The sequence below is a fragment of the Athene noctua genome, chromosome 18 (genome assembly GCF_965140245.1).
Source record: "Athene noctua chromosome 18, bAthNoc1.hap1.1, whole genome shotgun sequence".
In the NCBI taxonomy this organism is placed as follows: domain Eukaryota; kingdom Metazoa; phylum Chordata; class Aves; order Strigiformes; family Strigidae; genus Athene; species Athene noctua.
Window position 1 is genome coordinate 5,758,544 of NC_134054.1, and position 19,963 is coordinate 5,778,506.

At 49.9% G+C, this 19,963-nt stretch overlaps 2 protein-coding genes across 5 annotated transcripts in view; both read left to right on the forward strand.

The window, feature by feature from the left end:
* The first annotated feature begins 82 nt into the window (after nucleotides 1–82).
* JMJD6 (jumonji domain containing 6, arginine demethylase and lysine hydroxylase) lies at nucleotides 83–17,953 on the forward strand. Of its 2 annotated transcripts, none has more exons than XM_074921658.1 (7): nucleotides 83–352; nucleotides 1,088–1,476; nucleotides 4,385–4,671; nucleotides 6,006–6,141; nucleotides 6,261–6,399; nucleotides 7,059–7,186; nucleotides 13,486–17,953. In XM_074921658.1, the coding sequence occupies exons 1-7, from the start codon at nucleotides 185–187 to the stop codon at nucleotides 13,532–13,534; spliced, it is 1,296 nt and encodes a 431-aa protein (XP_074777759.1). In that variant the 5' UTR covers nucleotides 83–184; the 3' UTR covers nucleotides 13,535–17,953. The 2 variants fall into 2 exon arrangements, with proteins under 2 accessions (XP_074777759.1, XP_074777760.1); XM_074921659.1 differs by lacking the exon at nucleotides 13,486–17,953 and adding an exon at nucleotides 8,737–12,642.
* Nucleotides 17,954–18,888: 935 nt separating this feature from the next.
* MXRA7 (matrix remodeling associated 7) overlaps nucleotides 18,889–19,963 on the forward strand; it is a 30,054-nt gene continuing 28,979 nt past the window's right edge. For 2 of the 3 annotated variants that reach the window (XM_074921920.1, XM_074921918.1), the window contains exon 1: nucleotides 18,893–19,440. In XM_074921920.1, coding sequence (XP_074778021.1) covers nucleotides 19,024–19,440 — 417 coding nt within the window. In that variant the 5' untranslated portion in view covers nucleotides 18,893–19,023. Of the gene's footprint in view, nucleotides 19,441–19,963 lie in introns of all 3 variants that reach the window. The other variant, XM_074921917.1, reaches the window with a different exon arrangement.

A 19,963-nucleotide genomic window follows, 5' to 3' on the forward strand; every position in this document is an offset into this window, starting at 1 on the left:
GGCGGAAGACGGCTGCGCGGAGAGCCAATGGGAGGGAGGCGGGGGCGGGGCCGCGGCGACAGCGGCGGCAAGGGGGTGAAATTTCTCGAAGGTGCGGCGGCCGCGCCGGGGCGAGCCGGGCCGGGGCCGGGCCGGGCCGGGCGCAGGAGCGGGGCCTGGGGCACGGTGGGGGCAGCGGCCGTGGATGGTGGGGGTCCCCAGCGCTGCCGCCGACACCGCCAGCATGAATCACAAGAGCAAGAAGCGGATCCGTGAGGCAAAGCGCAGCGCCCGGCCCGAGCTGAAGGACTCGCTGGACTGGACCCGCCACAACTACTGCGAGACCTTCCCCCTCAGCCCCGCTGCCTGCAAGGTGCGCCCTGGCCGCGCCGACCTCGCCTCGCCTGAGGGGAACGGCGGGGCTGAGGGAAGCGGGGGGTGGGGAGTGGGGGGGCCTGAAGGGAATAGGGAGGCCCTGAGGGGAATGGAGGGGCGGAGAGACACACGGCTGAGGGGGTCCTGGGGAGGCCTGAGGGGCAAGGGGGGCCGGGGGAAGTCGGATGCGAACGGGAAAGGGCTCTTTCTTGAGGCTGGGGCTGCTTTGAGAGCTGGTGGGGCTCCCTGGGGGCGCTGGGCCGGGTCGCTGAGAGAGAGGGTCAGGTCAAGTTCAACAGCGCTCGCGTTTTTATCTCCCTCCACGTGGCGTGGAGGGTGCGGGGAGGTCAGCGCCCCGTTGGGGTGGGATGGGCACCCTCGGTGCCAGAGCGCCCACGTAATTCCCAGGCGCTTTCTCCGGGGGCGGTGAGAGGGGTGAAAATGGAGCAGGGGATGTGTCAGCCGAAAGGGCAGGGGTGGCCTCTCCACCCGGGGAGTTGCCTCGGTGGGGAGGAGTGCCAAGTGCTGGTGTTACTGATGGGTGCAGGGAGTAGGGCAAGAGAAATAGGACTGCTGCCTCGGGGAGCTTAAAATAACACGTAGGCAGATTGATACCCTCGCGGTGTATGGAGCAAAGTATGAGTGTGAAGCTCTTCCACACCGACTTAGAAAGCGCAGCTCTAGCATGCTAGTCTGTTTTAATATCTGTTCTGTATTCCTCTTGGTTTCACAGGATAACGTGGAGAGGGCAGATGCACTCCAGTTAACAGTGGAGGAATTTGTTGAGCGTTATGAAAAACCTTACAAGCCTGTAGTCTTGCTGAACGCCCAGGTGGGCTGGTCTGCCCAAGAGAAGTGGACTCTGGAGCGGCTGAAACGCAAGTATCGGAACCAGAAGTTCAAATGTGGGGAGGACAATGACGGTTATTCTGTGAAGATGAAGATGAAATACTACATAGAGTACATGGAAACCACACGCGATGACAGCCCACTCTACATCTTTGACAGCAGTTATGGAGAGCATCCCAAGCGCAGGAAACTCTTGGAGGACTACAAAGTACCCAAATTCTTCACTGATGATCTTTTTCAGTATGCAGGGGAGAAACGAAGGCCACCTTACAGGTACAGTACAGTGTCAGCAAGATAAAAGTAGGTATTTTCCATCTCATTAGCTACTCCTAAATAAGTATAACTGTCTTGTATAAAATAATAGCTTTATGTCTGCTTTTCTGAAATGAGCATATGCAGACAGAGGGAAGGCAGATTTGTGTATCACAATTAATTTCTGGTTCTGCCACCAGTATTGCTACAAGTTTGGGTTTGGGGTTTTTTTTATTAAGTTTACCTTGCTTTTTAGATTTTTAAAAAATTACGTAGTTAATAAAGGTTGTGAGGATTAATTTCCTGCTATGTGTGCCTTCTGGCTTTCAGATTTTAAGTACCTCAAGACTAGCTCCTGGGTTTTGCACCAGTGGCTTATGTATAGTGTGAAATTTAGTTTAATTATGGGTTCTTTTAAGGTAAAGATCTGAAGCTAGATGAGTATGAAGTGTGTGTGGAGACTGGTCCTTAGCTCCCCTTTAGATGATTTTGAGAGATAACAGTATTTCACATCCGTGTAGTCTTTTCAACTCTTTTTTTGCATCTGATCGGAAAAGGATTGAAATGACACTTCAATCCTGAAATCAAATGCCACAACCTTGTATTTGGGCTGTTAAGTACAAAAGTGATTTTTATCTATGTTAATATAATGCTTCACAGCAGTATGAGCATAAGCTCCCAAGTAATTAAAGTCTTTACAGTGACATTATAATTGTCAGAGAATGCCTTGCCCTTTGAGCGACACGAGGCTGTGATGTGGGTTTTCTCATTGTTTGGGTTTTTTTAAAATAAAATAGAACAAGTAATGAATAATGGTACTTTTGTTTGCAAGTCTCTCACGTGTCAGTAGTCCAGGTGTGCTTTTGCAGGAGTGAAGCAGAACTAGTGCTGTTTAAGATCACTGAAGTAGGTGTGTTTACAGTGTTGTAACAGATCCTTTTTAATTCGCTTCTAAGAACATACAATGCTTTGATCCAATTCAAAAGCACACCAGCAGTAGTCTCTAGTAGAAACAGAAGATGTTTACAGAACTGGCAATCGTTTTTCCAAGTTATAGGTAAACTAGATAATCTGGTTGTGACTCACCTATATTGCTCTTTCCTCGACACCCTCTCCACCTACAGGCACATGCTGAGCTCCTTGCTTGTGATCTTGGTATTCACAATTCTTGTACTTTGTTCTGGAAAATGTGGGTTTGTTTGAGGCTGTTACCATTTTTTGAGATGAATGATGCAGGAGAGCGCACTGATGCCTCCTGGAGTTAGGGGTCACATCTAGGTACAGAAACGGATGAAGAGTATCCAGCAGTTTAAGAGCATAATTGAAAATCCATCTAGAAGTGGTGCTTTCTAATCATATGATCAGGATAAGAACTGTGCGGATTCATCCCTGGATTGAGAAGTGTGTGATAGCATATAGACCTTAACGTAGGAACTTCTGCCGTTCAGAGCATCTTTATTGGAGTTGTTCCTCTTTGAAATAAAGGCAGTAATTTCTGGAAGACATTTACTGAAGAAGCTATTTTAGTTTGGGAGAGGTATGTTGGGGTTTGTGTTTTTTGCTTTTAAATTGAACTTACAGGTTGTGAAGGTTTTAATGGTAAATTTGATGTCTTGTGGCAAACTGGGTTATGTTCATTGTAAATTAAATGCCTGGAGGAAGATGCTGGTAAATTACAGTGTTGCTAAATAAGGGTTTCTTAATCTTCTGTGTGTGTAGGTTCAGGTTATAGTCAGAAAAATTATATTGAGCAGAGTGTCTCTCTGTGTACCGGGCAGATTTTTATGTGTTTAATTTCTTCTGACTTCTTCAGGAAAGCTTTGACTGTTCTGTTTGTGGTTTAATTAGCTTTCCAAGGCTAATATGAATCTAAAGAGTGAATTGACAATAGAGGTGACAAGCACCTGCTTATTTACCTTTTTATGGCTCCTTTATGGGGTAGGAAGAGCGCAGCTTGATAAACAAACTTACGTACCTGCAGTTGGTGCTAGAAAATGATACTTGACAACCAGCTTGATTTACACCTGCATTGGAAGGGGGAGATGGAGAGCTTGCTGACTTCTGGTATTTTCTGAAACTTTGAACTCCTCTTGCTGGGTATCACCTGCTTGTCAGCCATGTGATGGAGGGATCTTGTTGGTGCTCTAGTTCATATCCTCTCTGCTGCCCATTAAATAACTATCGCCATATTTTTCCTTTTGATGCCTGATACTAAGTCACCTCACTTATGCTGCTTTATCTGGTATGGTAGATCTTACTGTGCTGTTACAGGGGAAATGAGCAATTGAAGGTGCTGCTGCTGTTAAACATGTATAGTAGATAAAGTTCTCCATTGGGAGGAATAAACCTTGCAAATGGGGAATGAGAATATACACACCAAATCCTGAATGGTCACTGGAGAATAAGCTCCATCTAGTTAAATGTTAGAATGAAAAGCCTGTTGTAAGTGAACAGAAGGCATAGAGGGAGGCCAGGGTTGTGTAACTTTGCTCTGTTCCTTACTTGTATTGCCTTTTGTTTGTTCCTCGCTGTTCTGTGTTTCTGGATCCATTTATGAGTAGCAAATTTTAGAAAACATAGGACTAGGAGAATCCCCCTGCATAATAAGAATCCTAATGCAAGCTGTTGCGACTTAGATAGTGATTTCAAGGTTTATGAATGTGACTATTTTATTGAAGAACTGTTTGAAACAAAACACAGTGGTGAAATATAAAAAGCTATCTTCACTTTTTTTGTCCCAGAGTCATTCCTGTCCCAAATCCATGTTTATTTTTAGGTTAAACCCATGTGTCATATCTTATTGGTGTAGTGTGAGCCTAACAATCTCAAGAAGGTGAATGAAGGAACTGAAACTGAAACTTGGAAGAAGAGAGAAGGTAACAACTTGCTTGCTCTGTGACTAAAGGATTTTTTTATTTCCCCCATGCAGATGGTTTGTGATGGGCCCACCTCGATCTGGAACAGGAATTCACATCGATCCCTTGGGAACGAGTGCGTGGAATGCCTTAGTCCAGGGACACAAGCGTTGGTGCCTGTTCCCTACCAGCACTCCCCGAGAGCTGATCAAAGTGACACGAGAAGAGGGAGGGAACCAGCAGGATGAGGCCATCACTTGGTTCAACGTCATCTATCCAAGGACGCAGCTCCCCACCTGGCCTCCTGAGTTCAAACCCCTGGAAATCTTACAGAAACCAGGAGAGACAGTCTTTGTGCCAGGTATGTACAAATCTCTCCAGTAAGGAAATCTGTGAGAGAAAAGCATATTTTTAACATTTATGTGTAGTAGAGATGAAGGGAGTATTTCAGCTTTCTTATATGGCCCATCTCTTACTAAAGAAACCATACTGAGCTGTTTCAAAAGGGACATATACTGTAAGGTTCATTTTGAAACTATTCAGTTATTTTCTGAGTGTCCTGAAATATATATGACGTGTAGGATAGGATTGCATGTGGTACAGATGACAAAACACATGGGACCTGAGTTGCAGTGTCACAGGAATGTGATACTAAACTAAATTGCAGTAATAGGAAGCTGTCAAGACATAAAATAATAGAGGTGTCTGAGTGCTAGTAACTCTTAGACAAAAATGTTTGAGTTTAAATACACCGTAGCAAATTCATGACTAAATTTTGTAGCCTGGGTAGTCTGGCTGCATATGAATTTTTCTTAGCTGTGGGAAAAGAACTACTTAAAGGCACTGACACCTTCCACCCACGTCTCTGTGGTTATGCTTCATCTTGCATTTGAAATCAAAAGCTAAAGAACGATCTGATCAAGATACCATTCTCTTTGAGTGGCTGCACACTGTGTGCCCATTATTACTGGGAGGTGACATGGCTAGTGGATAAAGCGGTGAGTTCAGTGCCGAATTCTAATCTCTAAATCTTGCATCATTTTTTTTCAGCATGGCCCATAGCTTCTATCCACATTGCTTGTCTCTAACATCCAGCTGACTTCATGTTTGAAGAGTGCCTTGTGATTGTCTTGGCACTTATTAGTGACTCCTCAGTGTACCTTCTGTTAAGATTTTGTAGCTGTCGGGTTCCATTAAACTGTTTCCCTAGTCTTTTTTTGAGGTTATAAGTGGGTTGCAAGAACACCCTGTCTATTTTTATCCTGTGTGGGGAAACAATTTTGTGTCTATTTTTAAATGAAAGGTTAGTCTGTAGTCATAAGAACATTACTCAATCAGGATGGGAAGTGCTCTCCAGCTTAACAGAAAGGGTCTCTGTGCAGCCTGGGTTACAGTGGCTCTTGCTGTTAAATAAGCCGTCAGTAGCCAGTGTGTTGCTGTCAAGTCAGATCTTCAGTACTGTTTGTGAGCTGGATAATTTGGTCAGAGCGCTGAGCAGCCTTCTGTAACAAGAATCTGTAAGGCACTGGAGCGAACGCTGACATAAGACTGAAGAAAGATGACATGGTGGAAACTCACCTGGGTTTGGGAGATAAGGTCCAATTTCCACCTGTGCTATGGGATAAGTGTGCATGGCTGTTCTTGAACTTCCTTTCTGCTAACAGCCAGAAACGGTCATTGGTGTTGTATTTATAGGTGGCTGGTGGCATGTAGTTCTCAATCTTGACACAACTATTGCCATCACACAAAACTTTGCCAGCTGTACCAACTTCCCTGTGGTGTGGCACAAGACAGTAAGAGGGAGACCCAAATTGTCACGGAAATGGTACAGGTAAGAGATTTAGTAGCTTTCTTTTCATACTCTATTGAAAATAAAACCCAAAATACCCTCTTTGTTTACATGCGGTGTTACTGTTCAAAGGCTAACGCTGAAATTTCAACTGTATTTAGGATCCTAAAGCAGGAGCATCCTGACTTGGCAGCCTTGGCTGATTCAGTTGACCTGCAGGAATCTACTGGTATTGCTTCCGATAGTTCTAGCGATTCCTCCAGTTCCTCAAGTTCCAGCTCCTCAGACTCTGATTCAGAGGTAATGCTTTTTACCGCAGTAGGTGATCAATATCCTGCAATTATATTGGTTTTTCCATACCCGATCATGAGTTTTCATCTTAATATTTGTGTCTTATGGAAGAAATTAATAAAAACAGCTAAACAAATCTATGTGGTGGAGGAGCCTGTGGTTTTGGCAGGTTCAGTTTGCTGAAGCCCTTTTTGTGTTGCGAAATGGATTTGGTTTGTTTGATCTGTGTTTATATTATGTATAAATCTGTCAGTCATTTAGCTAAGCCATGCTTGTGTAAAATGTTTGCAAAACAATTGTTTTAAAAATGAGAAGGGGAAACAAGATCCAAGCCTGAGACTGTCAGTTATGACAGGGGACTTCTCTAGGCAGCCAAGTGCTTCAGAAGACACCACGTCTGCTCTCGGAAAATTAGGTCCTTTTAGGATCAATTCAGCATCAATTATCTTGCCCAAAGCCAGCTTAGTCAGTGATCAAATCGAAGAACATACCTGTTCCTGGTTTTTAAACACTTAATTTAAAATCTATTTCATGTGTCTAATCTAAAATAGCACGTTCTTTGAATAGTGATTATTCAGGGTTGCTGAGGTAGCTTTTAGGGTGAATTCCACAGCATTACCAGTTTACTGGATTTATCTGAATTCTCATTTCATCTCTTTATGCTTCAGTGTGACTCTGGCTCTGAGACAGAGGGGATGATGCACCGGAGGAAAAAGAGGAGAACATGCAGCATGATGGGTAACGGTGATACAACTTCCCAGGACGACTGTGTGAGCAAAGAGCGCAGCTCCTCCAGGTGACCCAATGGCAACTGTTGTTTTTAAACGAGCAAAAGACAATACAAGGCAGAGCTGGCAGACTTCAGATAGGGTGATAACGTCAGGATGGAGGGATGAGAGTAAGGGATTCCTTACAGAACATAAAGCAGTTGACCAGTGGTGATATCTTCCCTCCATGAATTACTTTTGTGGCTCCAAACTGATAACTGAGATTCTTGATATTTGTTTTTAAACGGGGTTTTTTTACTTTATTTAATAAACAGTTTTATTATTTTTCCTACTTGTCTCTTTTAGTAGAGAAAGCATTTTACTTTGTTTAATGGGAGAGGTGGGATATTTTAATTGTGCTCTTCAGAGAGCACAAATGAATAGTAAACAGTTAAAGATGATGAATGATCAGGCAAGACTCAGGTTTCGATGCCTTGTTGTCCAAACAGGAAACCTTAAAGTTGTACAGTTTCTTCTATTGTTGCCTGGATTACTTCAATGTGACCCACTGTTTTATCTGTTAAAGGCAAAATTCATCTCAAATAGCAAATGCTTGTGTTTACCTATTAAAAAAAAAATGTTTCTAGTCAGTCTAGAGGGAGATAACATTAATATTGCAGAACCAATAGGTATTGCTTAGGGAAAAGTTGCCGAGGAAGGAAGTTCTCTGGTCTTGCCAGATTAAAAACAGTGAAACACTGGGAATCTGAGAGTATTCCACAGGGAGGAACTTAGAAATTCTTTGCTAAATGAAGCATTTTTTTCATATAGCAGAGGCCAACGTTCTTAGGCAAACTCCTTGCAGTTTGGTTAACCGATGGTGCAGGTGCTGTGGGGACCTGCTGTGTGGCCAGCTGAGACAGGCGTGCAGTAGTAATTCACTGGGGAAGCCCAGATTCCCAGGATCACGCCTAAAGGCCTGTTTGCTCCTCTACATGTTGCCGTTTATCTTGCTGTGACATACTGCTCTCTTGTTTTCAGGAGCTGCTCATAACTGAGTACAATTGAATTACAGGTACAAGCGCATCATTAAACAGTTGGGAGAGAATTGTACTGACTGCTTCTTTTGCCCTGGGGGTTTTAACAATTTGTTATGACATTGTCAAATCCCATTTCGCAGCCAGTGTGACTTCAGGCAGGGAGGAGCAGCAGGAGATAATGAACCTTAATGCAGATCCTGTTTTTAAAAAAAGCCACAAACAGCTGTAAAAATGCAGAGCATATGTGCAGATCTGTGCTTCTGAAAATCCTGTGCATTTTTCAGTTGTCTGCACTTCAACTTTTGAAATTAATACCTTTAATATTAAAAATCAGCACATTGCCTAGAACACTTGCTTTCCAGGTTTCACTGTTCTTCCTCCTATATGTTGATTGTTTTACTCTGAGAACAGGTGGGCTTTCTGCATTAGCTGTGTGATGGATTAGTGGATAGAAACAGTTCCAAACATAAAACCTTACTTTAGCTTGTACGATTCTTTAGGAAGAGTAAGCATACAACTAACCTGCATGCTGCTATGTTGTGCCCTGATATGAGGGGAATGCTGTAGTTGTTGACAGGCAGTTGTACTTTTTTTAACAGGATTAGGGAATCTTGTGGAGGCCGCAGCTACCCCTGAGCGATAACAACACTCACCTAGAGGCAGCTGCCGATCGAAGCTCCGTTAGCAGCCAGCCAGCTCTGTTCTACCCCCTTCTGCTTCTATTTCTCACAGTCCTTAAGTTTTTGTCACTGTTCCTCGATCCAGACATCAGTCTTCATTATGTGCTGTCGAAGGTTGGCTCCTTAATAACTTCTAGGGGAACGCCCCGACTCTACGTTATTGTGCAATGCTTTGTCCCCTCTGCGCCCCGAGTGAGTGCACTAATAACCCAGCTTTGGGTAAGGACATGCCAAGTATTTAATGGTTCATGTAACTGGCAAGGAAGATGACGGTCAGTTTTTAAAGAACTCTTTTTAAAACCAGCAGGTAAATCTAAAAACCTGCCTTGCTTTGACACTGTCATATGTTTACATGTTGTCCTGTACACTTGAGGAAAGGAACACCAGCCCTTTTGGCCTATCTGAACGTCCGGCGGATCTCACACCAGAATTTCAGGAGGGGAAGGTGGTATGAATGCTCCAAACACCGAAGCGACTTCAGCAGAGGTGGCCACCGACCTGAAGCATCTTTCATGGTCTTAATCTACGCGCATACATCTGAGGTGCAACACCTTAACCAGCAACGGTCCGTTTACTTTTGCTCTGTCTCTGTTATGATGACTGGTAACGAAGATGCACTAGCACCTTGCGATAGGAAGGTTGATGGAGCAGGAGAATCCTGGAGTTTCTTGCACAGCAAAAACGTCAGCATTTGTCAGTAATTATAATCCTTTAGGTGCAGGTGTGATATGTAGCAGTAGGCAACAACTGACAACATCTGACTCTTGTATAATAACAGTTGCTGGGCTTTAAATACCAGTTACAGGGTCGTAGGCTCGTTCAGGCCAGTGCAGGTCACATCCCTAACTGGCTTTTTTTTGAGGTTATGGGTTCAGACGTTTCCAGAACTTGTGGTGCCAATTTTAAAGGACTGGGAGGGGGATGTATTGTTGTTCTATGCTTTTTAAAAATGCAATGTGTTGCTTTAAGTCTGTGTAGATGCATTTGTATTAACGCTGGGTAAAGCTCTCATCCCCAGGGGATCTGTTGGAGCTGCTGGGTTTTTTTAGTGGGGGTTTGTGGTGGTGGTGTCAGCAAAGAGGCCTGTGGCTGAAGGAGCGCTGCAAGGAGATGATCCTTCTTCTCAATCTGAACAGCACAGCCAGAAGCTGGCAGGGTTGGGGTGCTTCCTTGGGTGCTTTCCTGAGACCTAGGAGCATTGGGCATTAGATCTTGCTTCAGCCATTCTTCTTTGGGAGAGGAAACTTGAAAGCAGAAGAGGCATGTGTGTACTAAACATGCAATAATGCCCAGGCACTGGTAGCAGAATTAAAAAGCAGATTGGCAGCCTTAACTGTGACTTTCTTACACGTGTTGGGTGTGATGGAACCCAGAACATTGCTTAACTAGGTTTTCTGATCTTGTTTTTTTAACCTTGTCTCTTCCTATGTAAACACTCTCTCCCTTCTGGGAGACCAGGCCATATCCCGTTGTACCAGGGAATCCTTAAATACGTTTGTCAGGATCTATTTCTCAATCTTCTGTGCCAGTCACTTTGTGTAGGAGCAGCGTGGTGGTGGAAGAATGGAGAGAGAGAAGGTTTTTTGCTACGTTCTTTAACTGTCCAGACTCCTGAATTTCCTGTGATAGCCAGGTGTAAGTGAACACGCTTGCTCTAGACTGCTGCAGGTTATTCCACAAAATTGCTTAATTTTCAAAGAAACTTCTCAAACTCCTGGCATTTCTGGCCAAGGCTGCCTTTTTTCCTGCCCAGTTGAAGTCTGGGAGCCTGCACCATTTGTGTGTCTCCTCAGACAGAGCAGGCTGCAGCTCCTGCCTTTTGAAGAACTTGGGGGGCCTGGGGAGACGAAGGCTCAGAAGTCTCAGCTCTGTCACGGTGTGGGGAGCCCTTGGAGAACTGTCCACTGCCCTCCTTGGTGGTTTGACAGTGTGTCAGGAAGATGGCTTGTGCTGTAGCTTGTGATTGCATCTGGCGCTCATGGTTCAGTTTTGCAGTCTTAAAATCTTACCTGTCTGTGAAAGCCTGATCACTGTGCCGGGAATACCACACCTCTGCCACCAGAAGCACAGTGGGAAGATCCAGAGTGCAGAGTGTTCTTCCATGCCTATGAACTCTTCCATGGGGTGAAATAAAACCATTCCCAATTGAAGCCTGTGTTTGTTTGCCGTCCCTCGCAGAGAAGCAGTGTGTTTGAAATGGACAGCAGGCATCGTGATACCAGCAACGCTCTACCGACTTCTCCACAAGGCACTTTCTGATATGAAACAAAGGCGTTTAGGTGACCTGGAATCAGGACTCTTGGGATCTCTGGTTCTTCCACTAACAGGCTCTTGCCTCAGCCGCATTGGTGAGCTTCTGTCTGTTTTAGCAAATGAGGAAAATACCTACCTCACAGGGGTGTTGTGAGGCTGAAATGTCATTGCTGTGTAAGATGCTTTGAAGTCGTCCTCCCACAAAACGTGTTCCAGACATCCTAAGCAACCTGAGACTTCCTAACCTGGTGTTAGCTTTCTGTAGCCAAAAACATTAGGGATGTTGTTCAGCACTCTTGGCCACGTGGTGTTCTGTGGTGGCCCTTCCAGAATTGCTGTGTGGTACATAAATTGTAGCAGAACAAGGCTTTTTTTTTCACCAGAGTTTAACTGTTGGCATTTCATGGCCTGCTCTAAACAGGAGGTCCTGCTAGATAGGGATTTTTTAAAAATAGGACCATATTAAGTTATCTCATCAGGGAGTCAGCTTCACGGGCCTTACAGGAAGCGGGGGAGCTGGTGCTTCCCAGCCCTCATTCCAGGCCAGGTCAATGAGGAATAAAGTTAAAAACTGTGCTCCCCTTGTGCCTAGCTCCCTGCTTGTGGGAGGCTGACTGGGGAGAGTGGGTTTTGTGCTCTCACTTCTCCAGCCTTGTGCTTCTGGGGGCACCCATGTCTCTTCTTCCAACCCCACTGCTTTTGTGTACTGTCGAGCCCCGGGATGCAGCAGGCTGCTGTGGTCCAGCACCCAGACACAGTGGGTCCCTTGTTTCCATGAGGCCCGAAGCAGCCGTGCTGCTCTGCCTCAGCCCCTGCAGGTGTGTTCCAGGCCGACGGGGGGGGATTTGGGGGCTGCCCCATTCCCCGGGGCCGGGCTGAGCGAGCCACGTGCCGGGTTTGGACTGCGGGCTTCCCGATTGTACTGTGCGTATCAGTGTCATTGTCCTGCCTGCTCTGGCGAAAGGTAAAGGGATTTGTGAGCTCTGGCCATGCTTTTGAGTCTGATAACCAATACAGGCTTGTCTGCTGTGACAGTTCAGGAGCAAACGAATAAATACCCCATCAGAACTGTAGTTGTGAACAAGAGGCACGCCTATCTCGGCACCTGTTCCCTGCACAAGTGCTGCGGGAGTGGGTGATGCCGAGGAAGCACTGGCATACCTTCCTCCCCTTTCCAGCTTGGGTACGCTGGCTCCAGCTTGTCTTCTCGGTTACATTAAGCCTCTCCAAATGCTTAGAAGAAAGACAGCAACCTCTTTCGTAATTAACCTAGACCCTTTTCCTCCCTGAATCCCCAGCCACCATGGGGCAGGAAGCAAGACTGTTGACTGAATCTAATCTGAAATGCCTGTGTGTGCTCGTTGTAATGGGAGGGGTTTGGCATCCCCCTTGCAAAGGGGGGAAGGAAAGAGCTTACTGATTCGTTTGACAGTCACGCTGTCAGCTCCAAGCCCTGCCACTGCCCTTAGCTGCTTTTATCACCCCATCCAGCAGAGCTGGGATACTCTTAATTGTCTTGTTCGGATGATTGTGTTTTGGCTTTTTATTTTAAATAAAATCAATTATTTTGCATTATCCTGTCAGCTAGTTGCTTTTTTCCATATCCTGATCTGAAAAAAAACCCCTACACGTGTACACCTCCGCTTCCCAGAGTGCAGCAACATGCTGAGAGGTGTTCAGGTCGTAGGGGGGCTTTAGGGACTTCCCCGAGCTCTTTCTCGCATGTGATTAGCACATCTGTGTGGTGGGGTACATTTTGGAAGCTGCTGGGGCTGTGATGGCTTTGGGAGAAGGTTTGTGTCAGTAGCTTTATTTCCAGCCTGCAGTGCGTGCTTTCCCCTCTTCCCTGTCCTCCCCAGGCTGTGTTACAGGAAGCCTTGGCTTGTATTTCTCTTGCCACCTAATACTGGCGAGAGGGAGTTTCATCTTCCAGGTGTCACATGCTGCTTTCAGCTGAGCTTCTAGATAAGATGCATAGTGTGAGATGGTGGTGGAAGGGCAGGGCTCCAAGCAGAGCACCAACCAGCCTTCCACCAGTACCTGGGGTTTGGGAGAGAGCTGCCTCTGAGGGTGCTCCCCAGGTCTGAAGCAGCCTTGGAATAAATTTGGCTGTGTAGTGGAACAAGGATTGAGAAACTGGAAAAACTTGTATATTTTGTTAGTGAGGTTTGTTGAAGCCAGTAACTGCAGGTAAATAAGCTGAAACAGTGTGGGACAGCAGCCTACAGGCTTCTGAAATATTTATATCAATATATTGTGGAATGAAACACCTTGAAGAGTAAATGGTTTTGTGGCAGCAGACGGCAAGTTTACTGGTTTCTGCATAAATCTCTGTCCTTCCCTTCCCAAACACTGATGTAAACACTCTTCTTATTTAGTGTCACCTATAAAACCAAATTTTTTTTTCCTTTCCAGTTTCTCCTCAGAAGATCTCTCCCTGTGCCCTGTTCACGGCCTCTGCTAGACACTGTCTAGCTCGATGCGGCCAAGCCGTCACAATTAGCAAATGAGCCCCTGTTCTCCGTGTGGGCACTGCGGGCGCCTCGGTGCTTGGCATTTAACAAGACCCAATTCCAGAAAGTGGTATGAACTGTGGTGGCTGAAAGCTAAGTAGAGCCATTGTAGAAATGCTTTTATAACATATCTCTTCTGCTTTTCATTCCCTAGAGAGGCAATTTTGCGTGTTCCCAGCTTCAAGATTATCCCAGTGTTCTTCCTAATTTGCAGGTACTGCTGGTACATACTTCAGTGCCACTATGGCCTTGCAACCTGGACTTGATTATTTTGTTCCTCTGATTTATCTACCTGTCTTCCTTTTAGTGACAGTTACAACCTAATACCTCAACTCATCAAGGAGGACAGAAAACTGATTTTTTTAATTGCTACTGGGGAGCCAACAGGATGAGGTTACCCGAGTGGGTGTGCAGAGGTTGTACTGTCTATGCTGCACCCTTGCCACTGCTCTTGCTCCTTTCATCTAGTTTGATGCAAACGCAACAACCACTGCTGTTTCTTTTGTGGCAGTTAGAAAGCTCATCACAGAGAGAACAGGGCTGTATTCCTGCTTGAGTGTTAGGCACAGCACTAAGTATCTGTGTGTTTTAAGACTGGTTCAGGTTTGAACTATTATGCTTGCAGCATCTCATTCTTTTTTCAAGGTATATAAAAGCTCCTCTGTGGGACTGCACCTCCCCTGCTTCTGGAGGATTCTAAACTGGGGCAGGTAGAGCTGATTGGAAATGTGTTCAAAACCAAATAATTATTCCATGTCCCTTCTGGCTTGAGAGCTGGTGGCTTCCACCTGTATGTGATGCCTCTAACCGTTGTGTGTCCTCTTGCTCGAGAGAAGGACTTGAAACTGGAGGGGTTCCACCACAGCCTGCCAGGAGGAGGAGGATGGGGGCAGCTGGAGGAGCAGCAGCTGGTCCGGCCGGGTCCCAGCACTGCTGGCAGGGAGGAGAATTTCAGAATTGCTTTTCTGGTGCAGTGTTGCCTTGTTTAGACCCAAGGCTGTGTCTTTTCTCAGCTGTTCTGCTGCGGTCAGGACTGGCCTGGCTGCCAGTATCCTTGAGCTTTGGTTCACTGGGGACTATCAGCTGGCTTTCAAGGGCAAGGCCAATTGTACAGCTGACTTAAAACTTTGAAGACCATCAACACCACCTCAGAGCCTGCCCTAGCTCAGGGATTAGACTAGGAAATGAGTTTTAACATGATAAAAGAGCTGTGCTGGGTGAGACCAGAGGCCTAGTGAGCAGCTGGATTAGTCGTGGGGCTTGGGGAGAAAGCACAGAAATAAGCCCTCATGAGAGAGCTTTTTGGGATCTCCCCTTTCAGTGGGGGCCAGGCATGGCCATCCCCTCCCTTGGGCTGGCTCGGCCCTCTTGGTGAGCCAAACTCTTCTTGTGGTGTTTAGTTTTCTGCCACTCGTGAATTGAACCAGCTCTCCGAGCATCACGGCAGCATCAGAGCCAGCGCATGGCCGGGTGGGAAAACGCAGATGAGCCGGCAGCCAGGAGCGTCAGTGACCTCCATGCCTGTGTCAGCTGAGAACAGGGCAAGCATGGTGACATTTCCTGGGATAGCTTCTGACTTCTGCCAGCAGCGCAGAGATGTTGCTGCTCTTGGCAAGGAAAAAGTGGTACTAGTGACTGGAGCATGACTGGGGCTTGCAGAAATTATCCAAGTTTGGACCAGTTCAAAACCAGTCTGTGCTCAAGCTTTAGGGGAGGGGAGCTGGGCTCTTGGAGGACCTGGGAACATGGAGTCATCTGCCTGGAGTCGCTGAGGTCTGTGCAAACCCACAGCTGCCGCTTTCCCCGCTAGAAACCGGCTTCTACCTTCTCACCCTGCTTCAGGATCTTGTAGACCCGTGCTTGGGTTACAGCTGTGGGGGAGAGGGGTCTGGAAGCTCCACTCGCTTCGGGGGGGTGAGGGAGGCACCTGTGTGAGCAGAGGACGAGGAGCAGCTACTACCCACGTAGCTCATGTGCTGTGGGAGGGGGTGAGAAGCTGTGATGTACTCTGTTGGGGTTTGTACCTCCAGAAGGCTCTCCCGGCCCCTCCAGCCGCTCCAGCTCCGTCCCTCCCGCAGGCAGATTTGCAGCGCAGCATTTTCCGGGGGGGACACGCTTCCTGGCGCAGTTGTCACCGCAGCTCTCCTGAATCCGCCTTTGTTGGTAAAGCTCTTCAGCTGTTGCCCAGCCCTTTGCTCCCCCTGCGCGGCCCTGTAAAAGCAGCTTTTGTGCAGGGCCAGGGCTCTCGGGGAGCCGATCCTGGCCGGCGGTGCAGAGCCGCTCCGCTCCCTGGAGAGGGCAGCGTGCTCATGCGGGTTCCAGGCGCTGGGCAAGGTGGGCACCCCGTGCTGGGACGGGGTGCGGGACCGAGGGGGATTGTCCTCCCCGAGCCCGCAGACTCTGCAAACCAGCAGCTTGTCTATCCCGGGGCTGGCGGGCAGTAGCCGGGCAGAGATCCCAGGTGAAGCTTTCCCCTCCTGTCCTGGAGTCGGAGGCTGTTGGGCTGCAGTCCCTTCTCCTTAGTTTTGGGGAGGCTCCGTGACAGCCACCCCTCGGGGTCCAGTGCAGGCGGCTATCACAGCAGCCCAGACCAGGGAAGCACAAGAGTCGCCACCAGCTTCTGTGGGCCACCTGTTCTGCCAGACACCAGGTTCCCCCCCTACCTCGGCAGCTCAGGGAGACAGCAGCACGTTTTTATGAGTTGATGGGAGAACCCTGTAGCTGCCCCCTGCCCTCCCCGCGGGAGCCTTACCGCATCAGGGCAAGTCTACTCCATCCACTCGCCTCTGGAGAGCCACAGAGGGGACAAGTGGATATGGCAGGGGACCTGCCGGGCCTGGTTTCTGCTCGGGGGATCGTCCCCATCAGATCACTGTCTGCAGGAGAGTCTGGCTCCCACCCCAGCTCTGGCGTGGGAAGCTGAGCCCTGCTGCCGATTCTGCCACCTCGCATGAAGTTGGCCGGTGAGAGCAGCTGTTCTTGCAGATGTGTCCTGCACGCTCCTCGCCATCTTCAAGACCAGAGTGGTGTCTTTCAGAGGTGCCTGAGCCCTGCAGTCCTCATGACTCCTGCGAGGGTGACAGGTTCCAGTGACCCGACAGTGAATCCTTGCAGGGCCAAAGGCAGAGCTTGCTCATGGTTGTCCCTGCCTGTAACTCCTGTTTAGTTCCGCCACCAGTGATCCCGACCTCAGAAGAAGCTGTGAGCGCCAGCGCCTCGTATTTTAAGGAGTGATAAATCCTGCTTGAGAGGGTACCCACTGAAGCGCTTGGTCTCTGTGCTGGGTTCATGCAAGCCGTGTGCCATTTTGTTCCTGCGTGGGCAAACACCCTCTAACAGGCTTCACCGAGCGCCGTGGGAAGTGCACAGTGCCAGGGAGAAGGAGCAGGAGGTGTCCTGGATGTTGGCAGCAGGCGAGGGCACTGCGACAGCCACTAACATGCGTGTAAGGCCAAAGCACCCCAAGTCAACCTACTAGCAGACCACGGTGGCCAGTCTCACCCAAAATTCCTCCTTGTCCCCAAATCTGACAGTCTGCCTGAACACAGGAGCAAAGACCCAGTCCGGTGAGTTTCCCCCTCCCCGGTTCTGTCTCCAGCTGCGAGCAGTTTCCAGGGCTCGGGGGAAGTCTCAGAGGGCAACTGATGCACTGGATTTGGGACGGCACCTTCATGGCTCCTGCAGGTGGTCAGCTCAGCTCCAAGATGACTTGAAAATCTGAAAAACTACAAACCTGATTACTCACTGATTCCCAGACTGCGTCCCCAAATGCCCAGCAGTGTGTCCTGTACCCAGGGCTGTGCCAGGCTCTGTTCAATGCTTGTCCTGGTCTGTCAGACAGACTCTGCCATAAACCCTTCAGCTGAGCCTCTTTGCTCCTCCTGTCCCCATAAGGGTCTTGAGAAGCTGCTTGAGAGAGAATTTCAGTCTCGCTGTACTCCAGACCTGTTTATACCCCTTTGTAGCTACCTGGTGGAGCCGCCCCGGCTCTCACATCCCTCGTGCTTTTCCACTACGTTCACCCAGCGAGTCAAACTTTTGGAAGCCAGTAGCTTCACCAAGCTAAAGGGTGGATTTGGGCAGGAAGGGAGAAGAAGGGACCAAATGTACATCAGAAAAGATGCTGAACTGAACAGTGCTGTGATGCTACCGGTGTCTGGATGTTCTGGCTGAGCTCAGGGGCAGCTCTGATGATCCAGGAAAGCAAAGCTATGCAGAAGGGAAGTACCATGGTTGGTTACTTAGAATACAATTATCCTACGCTAATGATTGCCTGCCTGATAGGATTACCAATAAAGACAAACCGCAGTGAGGATCATGGCTTCACTTCCTTCCTCTCACCCCAGGGATTTAATCCCATCTTTGTTCGTGTTTTGTTTTCAGCCAGTCAATAAAAACTCTGCTCCCAGAGATATCTCCAAAGCCTTTTCCCTGGAGGGAATTTTGGGGGCAGATTCCCATGTCTGCTCCCCTCGCGTGCATCTGGGAGAAAGCTCCGTGCTGGTTTTACCCTGGCAGGAATAGCTTAGGCCTTCTAATTTCAGCCCGCTTTGTAAAAGGTTGGCTAATCCTCCCAGCAGTCTCAAGAGGCAGGAAATCCTTGGTGGCAGAGTCTGGAAGGACCTGACAACCCCTTGGCCAGCCTCCTTGCCAGCTTGCGATGGCTTTTAGGCACATCACATTTTTTAAGCTGCTTGTTTATCCGACACACCGGCAGCAAGGTGCTGGGGGGAGGCTCTCACAGCCCAGCTGCTCTCAGCACCCCCTTGCCTGGTGGGTGCGGCAGCAGTTTATGGCACAGACCGGTGCTGCCCGCAGGGGAGGAGGAGCGATGCCCTGAAGCTTGGCGTGGAGGCGCTGGGCAGATGCTCCTCACCCAGGGGAGTCGGGACAGCCCTTCCCTTGCCCTGCCAGCTCCTCCGCTAGCCAGCCACGGGCCAACGAGGTGTAAATGTACACGGAGGCCGGCTGACACCCCAACCTGCCCAGAGCTGCAACCCTGCTGAGCTCAGCGAGCTGGGGGTGCCTGTCTGCCCCCGACGAGCATCCCAGGGGACAGGCAAGGAGGCAGAGACCGTCCAAGTCAAAGAGTTACGAATGATGCGTGTGCGGCGCGGTTTGGGAACGGCTTTTGGTGTACAGGGCGGTGTCTAAGGAAGGATCCTCCCGTCCCGAGCCGGGCTGCTTGCAGCGCAAACCTTCCTCGCCCGCTCCCCCCCTGCCCAAAGGCCACCCGGGGGTGCGGGGGGGTGCGGGGGGATGGCTCCGGCCGCCGGCTCCGTGTGGGAGGGGGGGCCGGGGCTGTGGGCAGGGCCCAGGCAGATGACGCCGGGTAAAGCCGGCTGAGAGCCTGCCCAGCCCCGCCGCAGGCCGAGCCGGCTGGCCGCGCACCCTCCGCGGCCGCGCAGTCGGGTCGGGCGGGCGCCGGCAGCAGGGCAGGATGGACGTGGCCTTGGACTTGTACCTGGCCGTCCCGCTGCTCTTCACCGTCCTGGCCCTCGTCCTCGCCTCCGTCTTCGTGAGGCTGCGGAGGGGCGAGGGGGAGCGGGCGGCGGAGCGGCCCCGGGAGCCCGCGGCGGCCGAGCCGGCCCGGGAGGGCGGCCCCGGGGCCGAGGCGGCGGCGCCGGAGGGAGCGGGACCGGCCGCGGGCGAGGGGCCGGAGGACGAGGGGGGCCGGGTGCCGGTGGAGGAGGTCGGGGCGGGCGAGGAGGGGAAGGAGTCGGCTGCCGAGCAGCGGGAAGCGGCGGCGGAGCCGGGCCCGGCGGCCGAGCCCAGCCCCGCGGCGGCCGAGAGCATCCCCCGGCAGCCGCCCGCCGAGCGCCGGGAGCCCGAGCAGCGGGAGGATGCGGAGAGCAAGGTAAGGCCGGCTCCGTGCGGAGCCTCTCCCCGTCCCCCGGCACCGCCGGGTCCCCGCAGCCGCTGCCGTGTCCCGCTGCCTCCGTCCCCGCGGGTGGCGGAGCGGGAGCGCAGCGCCCGGGCTTTGCCTCTCGAGCAGGAGCGGTCCCGACAAAAGCCGGGCTTATGCCCTCGGGTGGGGACAAGCCCGTTGTCCCCGAGGGCGGCAGCGAGGGCGCGGGGTGTTTCGGGCTCCTTTCCACCGCGCTCCCTTCAAGATAATCAAGATGGTGCAGATAGAACGGAAGAGAAGCGTATGGCGGTGTGAGCCTCTCCTGGCTGCACATCCAGCCCCTGGGAGCCTTCTCCTTCGCCCAGAGCTAATCCAGGTGCTGGGGGGGGGGGGCGGCGAGGTGGGGTGTGTATGTGTGTGTTATTCTTTCTGTCTGCATCCTTTTTCTGGGGGTTGCAGCAAACTGTTCCCTTGCCAGACGCTGTGCCCAGCTGTCTGTCCCTGCCTGCCCTGCGGGGGGTTTCCCCCTCCC

What these genes read in the sequence shown, in the direction of transcription:
- JMJD6 (XM_074921658.1), top strand. Translation starts at nt 185, where the DNA reads ATGGTGGGGGTCCCCAGCGCTGCCGCCGACACCGCCAGCATGAATCAC. An exon ending in AGAGACAGTCTTTGTGCCAG is followed by an intron (nt 4,672 to 6,005) that starts GTATGTACAAAT and finishes TTGTATTTATAG; the next exon opens with GTGGCTGGTGGCATGTAGTT. An exon ending in TTGTCACGGAAATGGTACAG is followed by an intron (nt 6,142 to 6,260) that starts GTAAGAGATTTA and finishes AACTGTATTTAG; the next exon opens with GATCCTAAAGCAGGAGCATC.